At 43.4% G+C, this 23,486-nt stretch overlaps 1 protein-coding gene across 2 annotated transcripts; it reads left to right on the forward strand.

Annotated features, from left to right (window-relative positions):
* Positions 1–6,953: 6,953 nt before the first annotated feature.
* Positions 6,954–20,719, forward strand: LOC139572458 (dynein axonemal heavy chain 11-like). Of its 2 annotated transcripts, XM_071395206.1 has the most exons (5): positions 6,954–7,246; positions 10,306–10,447; positions 19,190–19,269; positions 19,577–19,733; positions 20,270–20,719. In XM_071395206.1, the coding sequence occupies exons 2-5, from the start codon at positions 10,378–10,380 to the stop codon at positions 20,344–20,346; spliced, it is 384 nt and encodes a 127-aa protein (XP_071251307.1). In that variant the 5' UTR covers positions 6,954–7,246; positions 10,306–10,377; the 3' UTR covers positions 20,347–20,719. The 2 variants fall into 2 exon arrangements, 1 of the variants encoding a protein (XP_071251307.1); XR_011674416.1 differs by lacking the exon at positions 19,577–19,733.
* Positions 20,720–23,486: the final 2,767 nt, after the last annotated feature.

A 23,486-nucleotide genomic window follows, 5' to 3' on the forward strand; every position in this document is an offset into this window, starting at 1 on the left:
ATATATGTTTTGATCGTGACGATGCCTATGTATGTTCACTGAAACGTTTTCATCAGTTGTTTTTCATGGTAATGCAGCAGCATGTTATGCATGGTGTGGTTTGTCTGTCTGTGGATGGATCTGATCTTATGATGATACTGGAGGGTTCGGAGATGATGGGAGTCAACAATGTGATTGAAAATGATTATTTTGTGTGTCCACTGTCCAATCCATCTGTGGGTGCAAAGCTGTGATAATATAGTATCTAACTCTGTAGTAAAGTCCTACTGTATCAATCACACATTTGACAAGAACATGAACAACGATGTAGGTAGGGAACATGCAAAGACATGACTCAATCCTCTCCACCTGTGGCCCAATATTGTTCTGTATGTTATAGTAAAATAACTTACCTGCGACCCAATATTGTCCTGTATGTTATAGTAAAATAACTCAGCTACGGCCCAATATCGTCCTGTATGTTATAGTAAAATAACTCAGCTACGGCCCAATATCGTCCTGTATGTTATAGTAAAATAACTCTTCCTATGGTCCAATACTGTCCTGTATGTTACAGTAAAATAAGTTGCCTACGGCCCAATATTGTCCTGTATGTTATAGTAAAATAACACTGGAGAGATTTAATTTGCATTTATGGAGTGAATAATTACACAAGTAAGTCAGGTTAAGTCTGATTGACAGAGCCATTGTCTCCGTGGGCCTCACTTCATTTGGACTCCTCCACAGTGACCCCATGCAGGTCTTATGACCACAGGGGTAGCGCCAGTCTCAGAGGATGCTGATTAAGTGGGATAAACCATCCAGCCCTTCAGACACAAGTGGACTGGGAATCCTCAGGAGTCCCAGTCCCAGTCCCGGCCCCACAGGTCTCCTCCACAGTCTGGTCCCAGCCCCCTACGCCACCCCACCCCTCCTCTCCCCTCCGTGTACTACACCACCCCACCCCTCCTCTATCCCTCTCTTGTGTCCCACCCCTCCTCTCCCCTCCCCCAGTGTACTACACCACCCCACCCCACCCCTCCTCTACCCCTCTCCTGTGTCCCACCCCTCCTCTCCCCTCCCCTAAGTGTCACACCCCACCCCTCCACTCCCTCTCCCCTCAGTGTCCCACCCCAGACCTCCTCTCCCCTCCCCTCAGTGTCCCACCCCTCAGTGTCCCACCCCACCCCTCCTCTCCCCTCCCCTCAGTGTCCCACCACTCCCCTTAGTCTAAGTCCTCCACACCCCTCCACACCCACTACACACACCAAACACTCCCCTGTGCACTAATGGTGCTACCATGGGTCACTGTGCAGGACCGGCAGGCCATGTCTTGGAAGGGTTGCTGTACAATAAATTATATTAGGCTATTACTTATGGCTCCATTTGATCAAATATTTTGCCAAGTTTATGGTCTCGCTGTTTAAACACACATACACACACTTTTTCTTGGGTTTTGAGATACAGTTTTCAGTATTTAATTTGATAAAAGAGAGCGACATGGAGTGATGTGAAATTCTAAGCGAATAAGATATGCATGTATCTTTCAATATTCTGGACTATTAAATAGTGAAAAATTGTTTTCTGTGACTCACATTAACTAATTATAGAATATTATGGCTTTAATATATTTAGCTTATTTTGATTAAAGCTTAAATTATAATTTGCTGACATTGTTTGGTGGGATATACCTGCAATAAAACAAATATTGAAAGCCTGTAAATAAATACTAAAACCTGACATTGTTTGGTGGGATATACCTGCAATAAAACAAATATTGAAAGCCTGTAAATAAATACTAAAACCTGACATTGTTTGGTGGGATATACCTGCAATAAAACATATATTGAAAGCCTGTAAATGAATACTAAAACCCTTGAAGGCCCAGTGCAGTGAAAAAAGTGATTTCCAGTGTTTTATATTATTCCACACTATGAGGTTGGAATAATACTGTTGAATTGTGAAAATGATGATAATACCCTTTTAGTGTAAGAGCTGTTTGAAAAGACCGCCTGAAATGTCTAACTGGTGGAATGGAGTTTTGGTCTGCCTGGTGACATCACCAGGTGGTAAATTAGTTAATAGACCAATAATAAAGAAAGTTCCAAACCTCTCTGCCAATAACAGATAATTTTCAGTTTTCCCCTCCCACTCAGACAGTCCGAGCAAATTATTGCTTGAGAAAGCTCTTTTTGTTTATTTTTGAACATTTTAATTGAAAACAATCACAGTAAGGTACTTAATTGTTACCAAGAAATGTTTTGATATTGAGATAAAAACGGCTGAATTGGATATTTAAGCAGCAGACATATGTCCAAACTATCAACTGTGCACGTTTAACACAAAACCATGGGATTATACCACAATAGTCAGGTAATGGGTGTCCTTAAATCTTTTGTATATTAACAGAGGAACACTTAAAACAAGCCTTTCAAGATAAGCGCCGGCTGTTGTACTGGAGCTTTACTCTGTCCCCCAGGACAGCGTATCCATCAACAGATGCCCTCGGGTGTGGGATAACAAATTTGTTCATTCGGGGGCTTACATAACACAGCAGTAGCCTCATGGGAAACCTGCATGGGGCCGGATTTGACATGCTAGTCTCTCTGCTGTAACACAATTCCAGCGGTATAAGAAAAAAATACGTGTTTGTTTGTTTGTTAGTTTATCAATATGGATTATTTTTTAGTGAATGCATCGTTGACTTTAGACTATTAGGTTTGATGTGGGCTCATATCTGCATTCATATCTATCGAGATGTTTTGCTTGTTTTTTTTGGTCTTTATAGACCCATTTAAAAATAATAATAATATGGGTATGTAAGGAATTCCATGATAAAATAAATAACCGAAATAAATGAACAAATAGATACGCCAACATTAGTTTATACTAATAAATAATACTCATTCAGGTTGTTAGTAGGACTATTGACTTTATGCTGTTCAAATTGTACGATATTCACTTCTTTAGCATTTAAAAATACATCTTACATTTCTACATTATTAAAGTTACACAACCTGTGCGTGTAAAGATCAACTATTTCCATCGATAGCTATGGGCTTGCCGACAGCCACATAGCCGTTACCATGTTAGGCTCCACTTTGAGATTGATGGAATAGCGTACAACTATGTTTGTGTTGTGTTGTAGGCCTATCCGTCGGCCCTATTCATGTCATCACTGACGTTGTCTTTATTAATTCACACATGACACAGTGATGCAGTTTATTATGGTATACGTTTAGCCTACATTTGACTGCATTTTAGTGGCACTGCTGGAGTATAGACGTTTGCCTAATTGCTGTAAAAAATAGACGAGGCTATTGAAAAACACAACTCCTCAATGTTGAAATCGCACAATCTGATCTAATAGGCCAGTTCTTGTCAGGATGACATGTTAAAAACTCACCGTTGTATTTCACTCTGCATAATGCGAGGGGAACTCAGAGGCATGAAAAAGTCAAGCGTTGTCTTGAGAGAAGTCTGCTAAAAGAGACAGAGCAGTGCCCTCTGCAGGACATGATAGCTAACCTACCCAATGCAACGTCATAGTTCTACATAATCAAATGTATCATCGTCTTGAGAGTCAGAAAACTGTAGGCTTTTATTTCCCTTCTGACGTGGTGACATGCCGTTCATCAAGAATAGGCCAATTTTATTTCAATCTTTCCGCAGACATTTGGAGAGCACATTTCTTCCAACTACACTAAAGTTTGTTATTATTTTAATTCATTTGATTTCAGTGATTAATTTTTGCGATTCAACTGTTTTGTCACTTAAAAATCGAGTTAAATCCCATGAGACAAAGCCCCCTGATTCTCGAGACTGTTCAACACCCAGAACGTAAATAGAAAGCTCATAAAGAAAACAAGGTCATGCGCAGTCTATCCTGCTGGAGAAGAACACTTGTGTGAAAGGCCGATGCGCCCTTGGTAGGCTGCCTATATCCTGCAGGGGGCATCCTTGACATGCTGTCTTACTCTAGCTATCTAGCCAACATCAAAGGTGAGGGTTGGTCTACTCAACACTACCACGTGTTGAGTAGAACCGAGTTGGGAAAACCCTGGGGAAGTAGGTAGTCTACTCTGTAGCCCAGGGGTAGGCAACCCTGTTCATGCAGTGTCACAGGTATTGCAGGATTTTGTTCCAACTAGGCACCACACCTGACCAACTGAGCTAAATGATCAGTTCAGTGGTTGCCTAAATTCAACACACCTGGTCTTCCAGGTTGGTTAAATCAAACAGATGAAGTGTCTGCAGCCCTCCAGGACCAGGGTTTCCTCCCCCTGGTGTAGCCTGTGCAAGAAAGGAAACACAACATAGGTCAGGTTGCTGTAATCTGGAAGTAGTAATGTTAATAATAAGGAACTGTAGGCAAAGTTGACACAATGTCTGTCATTATTTGCAGGTAATTGCATTATTGGCCACATCTCAAGAATTCAAGGAGACAAGTTCCCACATTCGTCATCCTCCTATACAGGACTCTTTATAATTCACAGTGCTGCATTTGGAGATAATGGCAAAAACATATTTTCATGTTTGCATGATTCATAATCGCATTATGAGGGGTGAAGGTTCTTGGGTACATTTGTCTTTGTGTTGTGGAAATTGATAATCAATATGGTTATATTAACCTTAGTGATCATCAATATAACTCTGAAATGCATCGGCTTATGGGCTGCTAACCTTATCTAAATATATTACATTTCAGCACAATTACTATATGGATGGACTCACCACATGCATGTCTACTAGTTCTGCACTCACGTGCTAGTCGGAAGTCTGAAATGACACTTCTCCGTTCCTCTCCTTATCTACCCTGACCAGTGTTTGGGCTTTAGAAGGCTGGGATGAGTTCAGCCCCTGTCACAGGACTGTTGCCATGGACATTGGACAGCATTGTACACACAAACCCCTAAAATGGAGATGATCACCCCCTGGGCCCCATAGTCCCAAAGGACAACACCTAGGTCTACAGTTGGGATTATCAGTTCAATACAATACCATTTTATTGCATTTAACAGTCCGATCTAGATGTTGAATATTGTCCAAACACAATTCTACATCAATGCAGGTGAATTTATTAAACAAATTTACCCTGGATTGCAATTGAGGTTATTCCACTACCTACATTTACAATGCTCTGTCTGTAGTCAACTAGTAATTCTTATCAAATATTGTCAGGGTTGGGTACAGTAGGTTACTTTCTAAATGTAATCTGTTACAGTTACTAATTACTGAACCTGTCCAAAATTGTAATCAGTAACGTATATATCGTTATATCTTTACATTAATATATATAATTTATAAGTCCAAAAATGTATGTAGCAACTACAGATTGCCCCTTTAAGTCTATCAAAAGTGTGTGAGTTTGAGCATGTGTCCATTATGGATGTATTTTTTTATCAGCATGAATTAGATTGAGCAATATAAGCCAGTGGTGTAAAGTACTTATATAGTACCTTAAAGTATTTTTACTTAAGTAGTTTTTTTGTGTATCTGTACTTTACTATTTATATTTTTGACAACTTTGACTTTTACTTCACTACATTATGTACTTTTTACTCCATACATTTTCCCTGACACCCAAAAGTACTCATTACATGTTGAATGCTTAGTAGCACAGGGAAATGGTCCAATTCACAGCCTTGTCAAGAGAACATCCCTGGTCATCCCCACTGCCTCTGATCTGGCGGACTCACTAAAGACAAATGCTTTATTTGTAAATTATGTCTGAGTGTTGGAGTGTGCCCTTGACTATACATAAATAAATAAAAACAAGATAATTGTGCCGACTGGTTGGCTTAATATAAGGAATAAGAAATTATTTATATATTTTTTTTACTTTTGATACTTAAGTATATTTAAAACCAAATACTTTTAGACTTTAACTCAAGTAGTATTTTACTGGGTTACTTTCTCTTTTACTTGAGTCATTTTCTATTAAGGTACCTTTACTTTTACTCAAGTATGACAATTTAGTACTTTTTCCACCACTGATAAAAGCCCCACTTTTATTCCATAGGCTGGGACCCGCACTATGCAGATGTGCACGAGCGCATTTCTTCACTGGCTGTCCACTGGTTTCAAAAACAACGATTGATAGGCAGTTTAAACTTCTTGAATTCAACCATTATTGGGTTCAAATACACATTTAGATTTCTGAACAGCCATCCACAACAACCATAATCTATAAGGCGCAAATAGCTAAATGAGAGAGCAGCAGTGTGATTCACATCAATGCGCTATGTAGATATCAACAATAAGTGATATCCGTATCGCCGTAGACTACACCACTGCTGTCATCCTTACCGCCAAGCGTTTATTCAAGTTGTATAATCTTTGGATGCCGACAGCAGTCGCACCATTGGAAGACATAGCTTGGACTGTAGCCTACAAAAGGCTGTTGCTGCTCTTTTCCCGCGCCCCATCAAACACATTTGGTGAGTCATCATAGTGGCCTCTGAGTTGTGGTCAGACTCGCTCAAGTGGAACCACCTTAAATTTGAGATGTTTTTCAATGCTGATTTGAATGTCATTGAGAAAACAGAGGAGTGTCAAATATTTTTTTCGTAAACATCTTTTCTGAATTTTAAAGTAATCCTCGAAGTAATCATCTAGTTTTTTCAAAAGTATCTGTAATCTGATTGCAATATTTTTGCTGGTAATGTAACGGATTACAGTTTCCATTTTTGTTATCTCTTACATGTAACATATTACATGTAATCCGTTACTCCCAGAACCCTGAATATGGTATGAAAAGACCTACAACTACTGAGCAATTTGGGAAGATTTGTTTTTCCAGGAGTGGTTTTCTCTTTGAAGATACAAGGGAGTTTGAGCATCTGTATAATCGTCGGCAAGGAAACGAGACGCTGCACCGCCCCCTAACATTGTACCGCAAAGGAACATCTTGCGCAGGAGCGCATGCATACCTCTCACGTCAATCATGACTAGTTCGTCAAATAGTGAGAAACTGTTACATACTTTCCCGCGGATTGAAGTAGCGCTATATAGTGACACAAGTTTGAAGTTTAGTGACAAGGAATTGTCAGGAAGAAACATGTCTGTTGAGGAGAATGTTCCCCCCTTTTAGGAGGATGACAGAGTAAAGTTTATAAAAACAAACGTTTTGTCGGATTTTGGAAGTGAGGCAGGAAACCTGGGAGAAGAAGTGTGTTCCAGTCGAGGATAGCCAGACAGTTCTGAAAGGTGTCTTCGAAAAGCAAAGTATTGTTTTTTACTATACCATCGACTGGTGCTCCCCGAGGTAAGGCCGGCAGGTTACTTAGTAACTTTAGTACTTGAATGTGTTATTACTGCTGTAAACACATTATTGTTTTGGGTCTATGAGCAAGGAGACATTGTCAATTATTTTATTGTAAATTAGATTTACTTGACAATTTTTTTTACAGTGGAACATTGTCTTGGCTACTGCCTGTAATTTCTAACTCCTTTGTAAATCAATCTTTAGGCCTTACCTGCTCCTAAAAACAAATAATGTTATGTTCTCAAGAAGAGAGCTGTGTCCATCATTGCTGAAAACTGCAGGAACCTTACTTTTTGGCTTGGTCTCCCAGCCTCTTCTTCCACAGCTGTCATTCACTGTTGAACAGGTAATCCAGTGTTTTTTTTGACACAGTCACCAGTCCATATTACAATCAGTCAGTCCACTAAATAATTCTGGCCTGAATTATGTTAAATAATTAAACAACTAGCATGAAATAAGGTTAGACCTATATTGATAGATTAAAGGGAATATTTGTCGCTGCTTGTTTATACCAAAGACCAATCAAGAGAGATTTTACCTTCTCTATTTGGTCAAGGTGACAAAATATCCACATGTAGTCATCGTATTAAGATGTGGTCAATGACTACAGTACATGCGTGTTTATCCCAAAGACCAAAGACATGAACCGATAGAGAAAGTCTACTTTTACTAATCTAGTTTGTCAAGGTGTGTGTGTGCCACTACTGTCCAACGAGAAGAACCATCAGACGTGGCCGCATTTGATGTCACAAGACGTGGTTGGCCATTCAGAGAACATGAGGAACAAGGTGTCCATGGTTAGGAGACAGTTCTTTGGGAAAACAGTCCTCCCCATCCCAACTGCTACAGCCAGGATAGAGGGCTCTCAGAGGAACATCAGAAGGTTCTCTGGGAAAACAGTCCTCCCCATCCCAACTGCTACAGCCAGGATAGAGGGCTCTCAGAGGAACATCAGAAGGTTCTCTGGGAAAACAGTCCTCCTCATCCCAACTGCTACAGCCAGGATAGAGGGCTCTCAGAGGAACATCAGAAGGTTCTCTGGGAAAACAGTCCTCCCCATCCCAACTGCTACAGCCAGGATAGAGGGCTCTCAGAGGAACATCAGAAGGTTCTCTGGGAAAACAGTCCTCCTCATCCCAACTGCTACAGCCAGGATAGAGGGCTCTCAGAGGAACATCAGAAGGTTCTCTGGGAAAACGGTCCTCCCCATCCCAACTGCTACAGCCAGGATAGAGGGCTCTCAGAGGAACATCAGAAGGTTCTCTGGGAAAACGATCCTCCCCATCCCAGCTCCCCAGCTGCTTCTGAAGGGTCTGAACCCAGAGCCTAGTGCTGAGCTGCTTCTGATGGGTCTGAACCCAGAGCCTAGTGCTGAGCTGCTTCTGATGGGTCTGAACCCAGGGCCTAGTGCTGAGCTGCTTCTGATGGGTCTGAACCCAGGGCCTAGTGCTGAGCTGCTTCTGATGGGTCTGAACCCAGAGCCTAGTGCTGAGCTGCTTCTGATGGGTCTGAACCCAGAGCCTAGTGCTGAGCTGCTTCTGATGGGTCTGAACCCAGAGCCTAGTGCTGAGCTGCTTCTGAAGGGTCTGAACCCAGAGCCTAGTGCTGAGCTGCTTCTGATGGGTCTGAACCCAGGGCCTAGTGCTGAGCTGCTTCTGATGGGTCTGAACCCAGAGCCTAGTGCTGAGCTGCTTCTGATGGGTCTGAACCCAGAGCCTAGTGCTGAGCTGCTTCTGATGGGTCTGAACCCAGAGCCTAGTGCTGAGCTGCTTCTGAAGGGTCTGAACCCAGGGCCTAGTGCTGAGCTGCTTCTGATGGGTCTGAACCCAGAGCCTAGTGCTGAGCTGCTTCTGATGGGTCTGAACCCAGAGCCTAGTGCTGAGCTGCTTCTGATGGGTCTGAACCCAGAGCCTAGTGCTGAGCTGCTTCTGATGGGTCTGAACCCAGAGCCTAGTGCTGAGCAGCTTCTGATGGGTCTGAACCCAGAGCCTAGTGCTGAGCTGCTTCTGATGGGTCTGAACCCAGAGCCTAGTGCTGAGCTGCTTCTGATGGGTCTGAACCCAGAGCCTAGTGCTGAGCTGCTTCTGATGGGTCTGAACCCAGGGCCTAGTGCTGAGCTGCTTCTGATGGGTCTGAACCCAGAGCCTAGTGCTGAGCTGCTTCTGATGGGTCTGAACCCAGGGCCTAGTGCTGAGCTGCTTCTGATGGGTCTGAACCCAGAGCCTAGTGCTGAGCTGCTTCTGATGGGTCTGAACCCAGGGCCTAGTGCTGAGCTGCTTCTGATGGGTCTGAACCCAGGGCCTAGTGCTGAGCTGCTTCTGATGGGTCTGAACCCAGGGCCTAGTGCTGAGCTGCTTCTGATGGGTCTGAACCCAGGGCCTAGTGCTGAGCTGCTTCTTAAGAGTCTTAACCCAGAACCCAGTGCTGAGCTTAACTTCTGGACCTCCAGGAAATACCATATACTCAGCATATCCCAGCAGGTACAGTGTCCCTCATATGAGATGCCATATTTCAACATCCGCTCTCTGGACTTCTTTGTGGAGAACATGAAGTGTAACCGGTGTGAAATGGCTAGCTAGTTAGCGGGGTGCACGCTAATAGCGTTTCAATTGGTGACGTCACTCGCTCTGAGACCTTGAAGTAGTAGTTGCCCTTGCTCTGCAAGAGCTGTGGCTTTTGCTTCGCAGGTGTCAGTTGTGTGCAGAGGGTCCCTGGTTCGGGGCAAGGAGAGGGACGGAAGCAAAACTGTTACACAAGCAGTCTCACAATGTGAAAGTTTGACTACACTTTAGGACATTGTAAAGCTCTACAGAGACTAGGGTTGCAAAATTCTAGTAACTTTATTCAAAATTCCCTGTTTTGTCAGTAATCCGTTTTGGATGATTCCCAGATTTCCTGTTTATTCTGGGAATTTTCCACCAGAGATTTCTGGAAAAGCAGGGAATTTGGGGAGATCCACAGGAATGTTGCAACTCTAGTAGACACTTTAAAAGACTGCAATACTCACATCTGTCACTAAATTAGGTGATTTCTAATTCAGTTTCTGCTTGATTTTCCAGATTGACTACTATGAAGCTGGAGGACTTTAGAGTGTTTGGGGATGGTTCAGAGTAGATATCAAGTCATTCAAGATGAGTCTTCTGAACATCATTAAGAAGTGGAGCTGGATGTTCAAGGAACATCTTATGACGTCACTGACAGGTGAACGTCTGTTCATTTATCTAGCAGAATTCAATGTGTGCTCCTCCCAAGTGTGTGTTGTTAGGAGGGGTTGGGTTCAGCAGCAGAATCATTTACATCATAACAGCAAAACAAAAAACCTACATTGTTTATTGGTGGATTTCTGATCAGGAGAAAAACATTGTTTATTGGTGGAGCTATGATCAGGAGAAAAACATTGTTTATTGGTGGAGCTATGATCAGGAGAAAAACATTGTTTATTGGTTGAGCTATGATCAGGAGAAAAACATTGGTTATTGGTGGAGCTATGATCAGGAGAAAACATTGGTTATTGGTGGAGCTATGATCAGGAGAAAACATTGCACACACTTCAGAGACTATTTACTGTTTAAGACTTGACCTCTAGTCAACACTATCTACTGTTTGTTTAAACATTCCATCCATGGTTCCCCTACCCTCCCAATCTGGATGAGCTGGAGCAGTTTGTGCGGGCCACAGACGAGGGGTTGAGGCAGGCTGTGTCTGAGGGCGACCATGGTGTCTTAGTGGAGGTGATGGGACACCTGCTGGCAGTCAGGGACAGACAGGTGGTCACAGACAGGCTGTTTGACCTGAATAACACCATAATATAACACCAGAGCTGTGGAAGCCCTCTCCTCTCTCTCTCTCTAGGATAATACCATAATATAACTCCAGAGCTGTGGAAGCCCTCTCCTCTCTCTCTCTCTCTAGGATAATACCATAATATAACACCAGAGCTGTGGAAGCCCTCTCCTCTCCTCTCTCTCTAGGATAATACCATAATATAACTCCAGAACTGTGGAAGCCCTCTCCTCTCCTCTCTCTAGGATAATACCATAATATAACTCCAGAGCTGTGGAAGCCCTCTCCTCTCCTCTCTCTAGGATAATACCATAATATAACTCCAGAGCTGTGGAAGCCCTCTCCTCTCCTCTCTCTCTAGGATAATACCATAATATAACTCCAGAACTGTGGAAGCCCTCTCCTCTCTGTCTCTCTAGGATAATACCATAATATAACTCCAGAGCTGTGGAAGCCCTCTCCTCTCCTCTCTCTAGGATAATACCATAATATAACACCAGAGCTGTGGAAGCCCTCTCCTCTCCTCTCTCTCTAGGATAATACCATAATATAACACCAGAGCTGTGGAAGCCCTCTCCTCTCCTCTCTCTCTCTCTAGGATAATACCATAATATAACTCCAGAGCTGTGGAAACCCTCTCCTCTCTCTCTCTCTAGGATAATACCATAATATAACACCAGAGCTGTGGAAGCACTCTCCTCTCCTCTCTCTCTCTCTAGGATAATACCATAATATAACTCCAGAGCTGTGGAAGCCCTCTCCTCTCTCTCTCTCTAGGATAATACCATAATATAACTCCAGAGCTGTGGAAGCCCTCTCCTCTCCTCTCTCTCTAGGATAATACCATAATATAACTCCAGAGCTGTGGAAGCCCTCTCCTCTCCTCTCTCTCTAGGATAATACCATAATATAACTCCAGAGCTGTGGAAGCCCTCTCCTCTCTCTCTCTCTCTAGGATAATACCATAATATAACTCCAGAGCTGTGGAAGCCCTCTCCTCTCTCTCTCTCTCTAGGATAATACCATAATATAACTCCAGAGCTGTGGAAGCCCTCCCCTCTCTCTCTCTCTAGGATAATACCATAATATAACTCCAGAGCTGTGGAAGCCCTCTCCTCTCCTCTCTCTCTCTAGGATAATACCATAATATAACACCAGAGCTGTGGAAGCCCTCTCCTCTCCTCTCTCTCTAGGATAATACCATAATATAACACCAGAGCTATGGAAGCCCTCTCCTCTCCTCTCTCTCTCTAGGATAATACCATAATATAACACCAGAGCTGTGGAAGCCCTCTCCTCTCTCTCTCTCTCTAGGATAATACCATAATATAACACCAGAGCTGTGGAAGCCCTCTCCTCTCCTCTCTCTCTAGGATAATACCATAATATAACTCCAGAGCTGTGGAAGCCCTCTCCTCTCTCTCTCTCTCTAGGATAATACCATAATATAACTCCAGAGCTGTGGATCCCTCTCCTCTCTCTCTCTCTCTAGGATAATACCATAATATAACTCCAGAGCTGTGGAAGCCCTCTCCTCTCCTCTCTCTCTAGGATAATACCATAATATAACTCCAGAGCTGTGGAAGCCCTCTCCTCTCCTCTCTCTCTAGGATAATACCATAATATAACCCCAGAGCTGTGGAAGCCCTCTCCTCTCCTATCTCTCTCTAGGATAATACCATAATATAACTCCAGAGCTGTGGAAGCCCTCTCCTCTCCTCTCTCTCTAGGATAATACCATAATATAACACCAGAGCTGTGGAAGCCCTCTCCTCTCCTCTCTCTCTCTCTAGGATAATACCATAATATAACACTAGAGCTGTGGATCCCTCTCCTCTCTCTCTCTCTAGGATAATACCATAATATAACACCAGAGTTGTGGATCCCTCTCCTCTCTCTCTCTAGGATAATACCATAATATAACTCCAGAGCTGTGGAAGCCCTCTCCTCTCCTCTCTCTCTCTAGGATAATACCATAATATAACACCAGAGTTGTGGATCCCTCTCCTCTCTCTCTCTAGGATAATACCATAATATAACTCCAGAGCTGTGGAAGCCCTCTCCTCTCTCTCTCTCTAGGATAATACCATAATATAACTCCAGAGCTGTGGAAACCCTCTCCTCTCTCTCTCTCTAGGATAATACCATAATATAACACCAGAGCTGTGGAAGCACTCTCCTCTCCTCTCTCTCTCTCTCTCTCTAGGATAATACCATAATATAACTCCAGAGCTGTGGAAGCCCTCTCCTCTCTCTCTCTCTAGGATAATACCATAATATAACTCCAGAGCTGTGGAAGCCCTCTCCTCTCCTCTCTCTCTAGGATAATACCATAATATAACTCCAGAGCTGTGGAAGCCCTCTCCTCTCTCTCTCTCTCTAGGATAATACCATAATATAACTCCAGAGCTGTGGAAGCCCTCTCCTCTCTCTGTCTCTCTAGGATAATACCATAATATAACTCCAGAGCTGTGGAAGCCCTCCCCTCTCTCTCTCTCTAGGATAATACCATAATATAACTCCAGAGCTGTGGAAGCCCTCTCCTCTCCTCTCTCTCTCTAGGATAATACCATAATATAACACCAGAGCTGTGGAAGCCCTCTCCTCTCTCTCTAGGATAATACCATAATATAACACCAGAGCTGTGGAAGCCCTCTCCTCTCCTCTCTCTCTCTAGGATAATACCATAATATAACACCAGAGCTGTGGAAGCCCTCTCCTCTCTCTCTCTCTCTAGGATAATACCATAATATAACACCAGAGCTGTGGAAGCCCTCTCCTCTCCTCTCTCTCTAGGATAATACCATAATATAACTCCAGAGCTGTGGAAGCCCTCTCCTCTCTCTCTCTCTAGGATAATACCATAATATAACTCCAGAGCTGTGGATCCCTCTCCTCTCTCTCTCTCTCTAGGATAATACCATAATATAACTCCAGAGCTGTGGAAGCCCTCTCCTCTCCTCTCTCTCTAGGATAATACCATAATATAACTCCAGAGCTGTGGAAACCCTCTCCTCTCTCTCTCTCTAGGATAATACCATAATATAACTCCAGAGCTGTGGAAGCCCTCTCCTCTCCTCTCTCTCTAGGATAATACCATAATATAACTCCAGAGCTGTGGAAGCCCTCTCCTCTCCTATCTCTCTCTAGGATAATACCATAATATAACTCCAGAGCTGTGGAAGCCCTCTCCTCTCCTCTCTCTCTAGGATAATACCATAATATAACACCAGAGCTGTGGAAGCCCTCTCCTCTCCTCTCTCTCTCTCTAGGATAATACCATAATATAACACTAGAGCTGTGGATCCCTCTCCTCTCTCTCTCTCTAGGATAATACCATAATATAACACCAGAGTTGTGGATCCCTCTCCTCTCTCTCTCTAGGATAATACCATAATATAACTCCAGAGCTGTGGAAGCCCTCTCCTCTCCTCTCTCTCTCTAGGATAATACCATAATATAACACCAGAGTTGTGGATCCCTCTCCTCTCTCTCTCTAGGATAATACCATAATATAACTCCAGAGCTGTGGAAGCCCTCTCCTCTCTCTCTCTCTAGGATAATACCATAATATAACTCCAGAGCTGTGGAAGCCCTCTCCTCTCCTCTCTCTCTAGGATAATACCATAATATAACTCCAGAGCTGTGGAAGCCCTCCTCTCCTCTCTCTCTCTAGGATAATACCATAATATAACTCCAGAGCTGTGGAAGCCCTCTCCTCTCCTCTCTCTCTAGGATAATACCATAATATAACTCCAGAGCTGTGGAAGCCCTCTCCTCTCCTCTCTCTCTCTAGGATAATACCATAATATAACACCAGAGCTGTGGAAGCCCTCTCCCCTCCTCTCTCTCTAGGATAATACCATAATATAACTCCAGAGCTGTGGAAGCCCTCTCCTCTCCTCTCTCTCTCTAGGATAATACCATAATATAACTCCAGAGCTGTGGAAGCCCTCTCCTCTCCTCTCTCTCTCTAGGATAATACCATAATATAACTCCAGAGCTGTTGAAGCCCTCTCCTCTCTCTCTCTCTCTCTCTCTAGGATAATACCATAATATAACTCCAGAGCTGTGGAAGCCCTCTCCTCTCTCTCTCTAGGATAATACCATAATATAACACCAGAGCTGTGGAAGCCCTCTCCTCTCCTCTCTCTCTAGGATAATACCATAATATAACTCCAGAGCTGTGGAAGCCCTCTCCTCTCTCTCTCTCTAGGATAATACCATAATATAACACCAGAGCTGTGGAAGCCCTCTCCTCTCTCTCTCTCTCTAGGATAATACCATAATATAACACCAGAGCTGTGGAAGCCCTCTCCTCTCCTCTCTCTCTCTAGGATAATACCATAATATAACACCAGAGCTGTGGAAGCCCTCTCCTCTCCTCTCTCTCTGGGATAATACCATAATATAACTCCAGAGCTGTGGAAGCCCTCTCCTCTCCTCTCTCTCTCTCTAGGATAATACCATAATATAACTCCAGAGCTGTGGAAGCCCTCTCCTCTCTCTCTCTAGGATAATACCATAATATAACACCAGAGCTGTGGAAGCCCTCTCCTCTCCTCTCTCTCTCTAGGATAATACCATAATATAACACCAGAGCTGTGGAAGCCCTCTCCTCTCCTCTCTCTCTAGGATAATACCATAATATAACACCAGAGCTGTGGAAGCCCTCTCCTCTCTCTCTCTAGGATAATACCATAATATAACTCCAGAGCTGTGGAAGCCCTCTCCTCTCCTCTCTCTCTAGGATAATACCATAATATAACTCCAGAGCTGTGGAAGCCCTCTCCTCTCCTCTCTCTCTCTAGGATAATACCATAATATAACACCAGAGCTGTGGAAGCCCTCTCCTCTCTCTCTCTAGGATAATACCATAATATAACTCCAGAGCTGTGGAAGCCCTCTCCTCTCCTCTCTCTCTCTAGGATAATACCATAATATAACTCCAGAGCTGTGGAAGCCCTCTCCTCTCCTCTCTCTCTCTAGGATAATACCATAATATAACTCCAGAGCTGTGGAAGCCCTCTCCTCTCTCTCTCTCTAGGATAATACCATAATATAACACCAGAGCTGTGGAAGCCCTCTCCTCTCCTCTCTCTCTAGGATAATACCATAATATAACTCCAGAGCTGTGGAAGCCCTCTCCTCTCTCTCTCTCTAGGATAATACCATAATATAACACCAGAGCTGTGGAAGCCCTCTCCTCTCTCTCTCTCTCTAGGATAATACCATAATATAACACCAGAGCTGTGGAAGCCCTCTCCTCTCCTCTCTCTCTAGGATAATACCATAATATAACACCAGAGCTGTGGAAGCCCTCTCCTCTCCTCTCTCTCTGGGATAATACCATAATATAACTCCAGAGCTGTGGAAGCCCTCTCCTCTCCTCTCTAGGATAATACCATAATATAACTCCAGAGTTGTGGAAGCCCTCTCCTCTCTCTCTCTAGGATAATACCATAATATAACACCAGAGCTGTGGAAGCCCTCTCCTCTCCTCTCTCTCTAGGATAATACCATAATATAACACCAGAGCTGTGGAAGCCCTCTCCTCTCCTCTCTCTCTAGGATAATACCATAATATAACACCAGAGCTGTGGAAGCCCTCTCCTCTCTCTCTCTAGGATAATACCATAATATAACTCCAGAGCTGTGGAAGCCCTCTCCTCTCCTCTCTCTCTAGGATAATACCATAATATAACTCCAGAGCTGTGGAAGCCCTCTCCTCTCCTCTCTCTCTCTAGGATAATACCATAATATAACACCAGAGCTGTGGAAGCCCTCTCCTCTCTCTCTAGGATAATACCATAATATAACTCCAGAGCTGTGGAAGCCCTCTCCTCTCTCTCTCTCTAGGATAATACCATAATATAACTCCAGAGCTGTGGAAACCCTCTCCTCTCCTCTCTCTCTCTAGGATAATACCATAATATAACACCAGAGCTGTGGAAGCCCTCTCCTCTCTCTCTCTCTCTCTAGGATAATACCATAATATAACACCAGAGCTGTGGAAGCCCTCTCCTCTCCTCTCTCTCTCTCTAGGATAATACCATAATATAACACCAGAGCTGTGGAAGCCCTCTCCTCTCCTCTCTCTCTCTCTAGGATAATACCATAATATAACTCCAGAGCTGTGGAAGCTCTCTCCTCTCTCTCTAGGATAATACCATAATATAACTCCAGAGCTGTGGAAGCCCTCTCCTCTCCTCTCTCTCTCTAGGATAATACCATAATATAACTCCAGAGCTGTGGAAGCCCTCTCCTCTCTCTCTAGGATAATACCATAATATAACACCAGAGCTGTGGAAGCCCTCTCCTCTCCTCTCTCTCTCTAGGATAATACCATAATATAACTCCAGAGCTGTGGAAGCCCTCTCCTCTCTCTCTAGGATAATACCATAATATAACTCCAGAGCTGTGGAAGCCCTCTCCTCTCTCTCTAGGATAATACCATAATATAACTCCAGAGCTGTGGAAGCCCTCTCCTCTCTCTCTCTCTCTCTAGGATAATACCATAATATAACTCCAGCGCTGTGGAAGCCCTCTCCTCTCTCTCTAGGATAATACCATAATATAACACCAGAGCTGTGGAAGCCCTCTCCTCTCCTCTCTCTCTAGGATAATACCATAATATAACTCCAGAGCTGTGGAAGCCCTCTCCTCTCCTCTCTCTCTCTAGGATAATACCATAATATAACACCAGAGTTGTGGAAACCCTCTCCTCTCCTCTCTCTCTCTCTAGGATAATACCATAATATAACTCCAGAGCTGTGGAAGCCCTCTCCTCTCCTCTCTCTCTAGGATAATACCATAATATAACTCCAGAGCTGTGGAAACCCTCTCTTCTCCTCTCTCTCTAGGATAACACCATAATATAACTCCAGAGCTGTGGAAGCCCTCTCCTCTCCTCTCTCTCTAGGATAACACCATAATATAACTCCAGAGCTGTGGAAGCCCTCTCCTCTCCTCTCTCTCTCTCTAGGATAATACCATAATATAACTCCAGAGCTGTGGAAACCCTCTCCTCTCCTCTCTCTCTAGGATAACACCATAATATAACTCCAGAGCTGTGGAAGCCCTCTCCTCTCCTCTCTCTCTCTCTAGGATAATACCATAATATAACACCAGAGCTGTGGAAACCCTCTCCTCTCCTCTCTCTCTAGGATAATACCATAATATAACTCCAGAGCTGTGGAAGCCCTCTCCTCTCCTCTCTCTCTAGGATAATACCATAATATAACTCCAGAGCTGTGGAAGCCCTCTCCTCTCCTCTCTCTCTAGGATAATACCATAATATAACTCCAGAGCTGTGGAAGCCCTCTCCTCTCCTCTCTCTCTAGCATAATACCATAATATAACTCCAGAGCTGTGGAAGCCCTCTCCTCTCCTCTCTCTCTAGGATAATACCATAATATAACTCCAGAGCTGTGGAAGCCCTCTCCTCTCCTCTCTCTCTAGGATAATACCATAATATAACTCCAGAGCTGTGGAAGCCCTCTCCTCTCCTCTCTCTCTCTAGGATAATACCATAATATAACACCAGAGTTGTGGAAACCCTCTCCTCTCCTCTCTCTCTCTCTAGGATAATACCATAATATAACTCCAGAGCTGTGGAAGCCCTCTCCTCTCCTCTCTCTCTAGGATAATACCATAATATAACTCCAGAGCTGTGGAAACCCTCTCTTCTCCTCTCTCTCTAGGATAACACCATAATATAACTCCAGAGCTGTGGAAGCCCTCTCCTCTCCTCTATCTCTCTCTAGGATAATACCATAATATAACTCCAGAGCTGTGGAAGCCCTCTCCTCTCCTCTCTCTCTAGGATAATACCATAATATAACTCCAGAGCTGTGGAAGCCCTCTCCTCTCCTCTCTCTCTAGGATAACACCATAATATAACTCCAGAGCTGTGGAAGCCCTCTCCTCTCCTCTCTCTCTCTCTAGGATAATACCATAATATAACACCAGAGCTGTGGAAACCCTCTCCTCTCCTCTCTCTCTAGGATAATACCATAATATAACTCCAGAGCTGTGGAAGCCCTCTCCTCTCCTCTCTCTCTCTCTAGGATAACACCAGTGTGTTGCTGGTACCTTCAAAACGGTCCTATTAAGGCTCCCCATCCCCATTCATTCACTTGTGTATATTTATCTATGCAGTGCAGTGTGGAGGGACAATGACCAAGTGGGGGGAGATAAACATGGACCAGATGGGCGCAGAGCTCTGGAGGTTTGTCAAGGTGACATCATCTACCTACCTAACGCATCAACACACACACACACACACACACACACACACACACACACACACACACACACACACACACACACACACACACACACACACACACACACACACACACACACACACACACACACACACACACACACACACACACACACACACACACACACACACACATCACCCTCCCCATCTCTTCTGCAGTATATTCTGTCATTATGCCCTATGTGTTAGCAAACAACTAGATGGCTTAGTGTTGAACCTATCAGTTAGACGTCATCACTATCAACCCTCTGTTTGTGTAGGACATCTGTGAACTGTACAAAGAGGCCCGTGTGAGGGACGTGTATCGTGGGTTAGATCTCTGTGTAGAACCTGTTGACGTCACTGCGGGCTGTCAGCGAGCTGCAGAACCATGCCATACGGCAACGCCACAGGGCTCAACTCGTCATCACCACCAAGGTGACGGAGGGAACTAGCACTGATCTGACAAGAGATTCAATAAATAGAAATGTGTCCCAAATGGCACCCTATTTCCAATCACTTTATAGTGCACTACTTTTGATTCGGGCCTATAGGGGTCTAGTCAAAAGTAGTGCACTATAAATGGAAAAGGGTGCCATTTGGGACACAGATCACAGGCTAGGATAGATCCATGCATCCCAATAGATCAATCCATTCATAAAACATGCTGTAGAAATGATGGCTGGATGAATGACATTTCTATGGGGAATTTCTTCTTTTTCTGGGGTGCTTTGTCCTTGACCATTTTCCCTCCATGCAGTACATGTCCGGCTAGTGGTGTGGCTCTTTTTAAATGTTTGAACATTTTGGCCATTTAACAGACGCTCTTGTCCAGCGTGACTTCCAGTCAGTGCATTCCAATGAGGTGTTGTGGTCATGGCTGTGAAAATGGAGAAGCATGACTTGATAATGAGGTTAATGTTACTGATAGGAGGCGTGATGATAAACGTAGTTCTACCTTCCTGTCTGTGAAGGGGGACTTCACCATGACACCATGACAGACAGCATCACCCTTGGAAGACCTGATGGCACTGCAGCTTCATCTGTTTGAAGAGGAAGTTCGTAACATAGTGGATCAGGCAGTCAAGGAGATGGCCATTGAGAAGGTCTTGCGTTAGGAATTCTCCATCTATTTACTGCACTGTGATACAGTAGGAGTTTTATAACAGACACGATTCAAATGTTTTGTCACTGGCAAATCTGGTGCATTCCATGAGGAGGAGATGCAATGCAGGACGTAATGCAGCTGGTGGCCACACCAGATACAGACTGTTACTTTTCCCCCTTTGTTCAGGGACACTATTCAATTTCTGTTAGTCACATGTCTGTGGAACTTGTTCAGATTATGTATCAGTTGTTGAATCTTATGTTCATACAAATATTTCCACATGTTAAGTTTCTGAGAATAAACACAGTTGACAGTTTGAGGACGTTTCTTTTTCTGCTGAGTTCATTACACCATTAGAAAGAAATACTTTGAAGTTTCACCCTTTTGTTAATTGTTGCTCAAAATTAACCCAATTATTCAGACACATGGAACATCTTAAACAGTATCATCCACAATGGGGCAAAACTAAATTCAACTAATGAGCAACATAAAATAAAAAAACTGAAAAATAATTTGGAGAAAATCTGATAAAGTAAGATTCCAAACTAAATATTACAGAACTGCTTCTCTCTTTTGATGCTTATTTTGTGGGTGGACACATCGAAGTGTACCTCCTATTTTTAAAGGTGGCAAAGCGGTCAATGACACTATTGTGGCTTAGTGGCACAAGCACTTCACCCTCAATGGACATGGATGCAAGACTTGCAAGCCTTTTCTGACCCATTGTCTTCAGCAACCAGGAGCGCAGCCGGCGCAGTGCACTGAAGGACCTTTCACAGGAGCAGCTGCTCACAGAATTGGTGAGGGCAACCTGAATGATTTCCTTCAGAGAAGTAAACATATCATCATCCAGGAGGTTATGCACAGAAAGCATATCTTTGGGAGGACGTCCAGCCTCTCTTTTCCGGGCAAGAACGTTTCTGGCCACCGACATCTCTTCTGTTTTATCATCAATACCGTAGTGCTTGGCAAACTCAGTTTTAAGCATGATGTATCTAGGAAGTTTTTTTGAGTTGGGGCTGCATGCCTGTATGCCTTTGAGCAAACCTGTATCTACAGTCGAGAATCGCTGGTCAAGCTCACAAACCATCCTGTCCAAGCAGGGGAGCAACAACTCTGTTTTCATTGTTTGGGAACATGACAGTTCTGTACCTAAACCCAAGGAAGTCTCCACCACAAAATCTCCCATTTTCCTTTGTTTGTTCTCTCTTGCTGCATCTGCCTCTGGAATATTGTGAATCTCAGAGTGCTTTGGTTCTGTCATAAAGTTCTGTGGCAAATGCATCTGTGCGTTTGCCTATCAGTGTGTCACATACAGCTTGTTTACCAAAACAAGCTTCTGCCAGGTCTCCAGTCTCTTTCTGGAGGAACTTGTGTAATCCCTCAGTTATAGAAAGAAGGGACTGAAACATCAGTAGCAAATACACGGTGGAGAACATATGAAGTCCCTCAGTTATAGAAAGAAGGGACTGAAACATCAGTAGTAAATACACTGTGGAGAACATATGAAGTCCCTCAGTTATAGAAAGAAGGGACTGAAACATCAGTAGCAAATACACGGTGGAGAACATATGAAGTCCCTCAGTTATAGAAAGAAGGGACTGAAACATCAGTAGCAAATACACGGTGGAGAACATATGAAGTCCCTCAGTTATAGAAAGAAGGGACTGAAACATCAGTAGCAAATACACGGTGGAGAACATATGAAGTCCCTCAGTTATAGAAAGAAGGGACTGAAACATCAGTAGTAAATACACAGTGGAGAACATATGAAGTCCCTCAGTTATAGAAAGAAGGGACTGAAACATCAGTAGTAAATACACGGTGGAGAACATATGAAGTCCCTCAGTTATAGAAAGAAGGGACTGAAACATCAGTAGTAAATACACGGTGGAGAACATATGAAGTCCCTCAGTTATAGAAAGAAGGGACTGAAACATCAGTAGTAAATACACAGTGGAGAACATATGAAGTCCCTCAGTTATAGAAAGAAGGGACTGAAACATCAGTAGTAAATACACTGTGGAGAACATATGAAGTCCCTCAGTTATAGAAAGAAGGGACTGAAACATCAGTAGTAAATACACGGTGGAGAACATATGAAGTCCCTCAGTTATAGAAAGAAGGGACTGAAACATCAGTAGTAAATACACAGTGGAGAACATATGAAGTCCCTCAGTTATAGAAAGAAGGGACTGAAACATCAGTAGCAAATACACGGTGGAGAACATATGAAGTCCCTCAGTTATAGAAAGAAGGGACTGAAACATCAGTAGCAAATACACGGTGGAGAACATATGAAGTCCCTCAGTTATAGAAAGAAGGGACTGAAACATCAGTAGCAAATACACGGTGGAGAACATATGAAGTCCCTCAGTTATAGAAAGAAGGGACTGAAACATCAGTAGTAAATACACTGTGGAGAACATATGAAGTCCCTCAGTTATAGAAAGAAGGGACTGAAACATCAGTAGTAAATACACGGTGGAGAACATATGAAGTCCCTCAGTTATAGAAAGAAGGGACTGAAACATCAGTAGCAAATACACGGTGGAGAACTTATGAAGTCCCTCAGTTATAGAAAGAAGGGACTGAAACATCAGTAGTAAATACACGGTGGAGAACATATGAAGTCCCTCAGTTATAGAAAGAAGGGACTGAAACATCAGTAGTAAATACACGGTGGAGAACTTATGAAGTCCCTCAGTTATAGAAAGAAGGGACTGAAACATCAGTAGTAAATACACGGTGGAGAACATATGAAGTCCCTCAGTTATAGAAAGAAGGGACTGAAACATCAGTAGTAAATACACGGTGGAGAACATATGAAGTCCCTCAGTTATAGAAAGAAGGGACTGAAACATCAGTAGCAAATACACGGTGGAGAACATATGAAGTCCCTCAGTTATAGAAAGAAGGGACTGAAACATCAGTAGCAAATACACGGTGGAGAACATATGAAGTCCCTCAGTTATAGAAAGAAGGGACTGAAACATCAGTAGCAAATACACGGTGGAGAACTTATGAAGCTTTGCTCTCAGACCAACAGCCATGGGGGATCCAATGGCAGATAGACAGTCAAC

The sequence above is a fragment of the Salvelinus alpinus genome, chromosome 4, assembly GCF_045679555.1.
Source record: "Salvelinus alpinus chromosome 4, SLU_Salpinus.1, whole genome shotgun sequence".
NCBI lineage: Eukaryota > Metazoa > Chordata > Actinopteri > Salmoniformes > Salmonidae > Salvelinus > Salvelinus alpinus.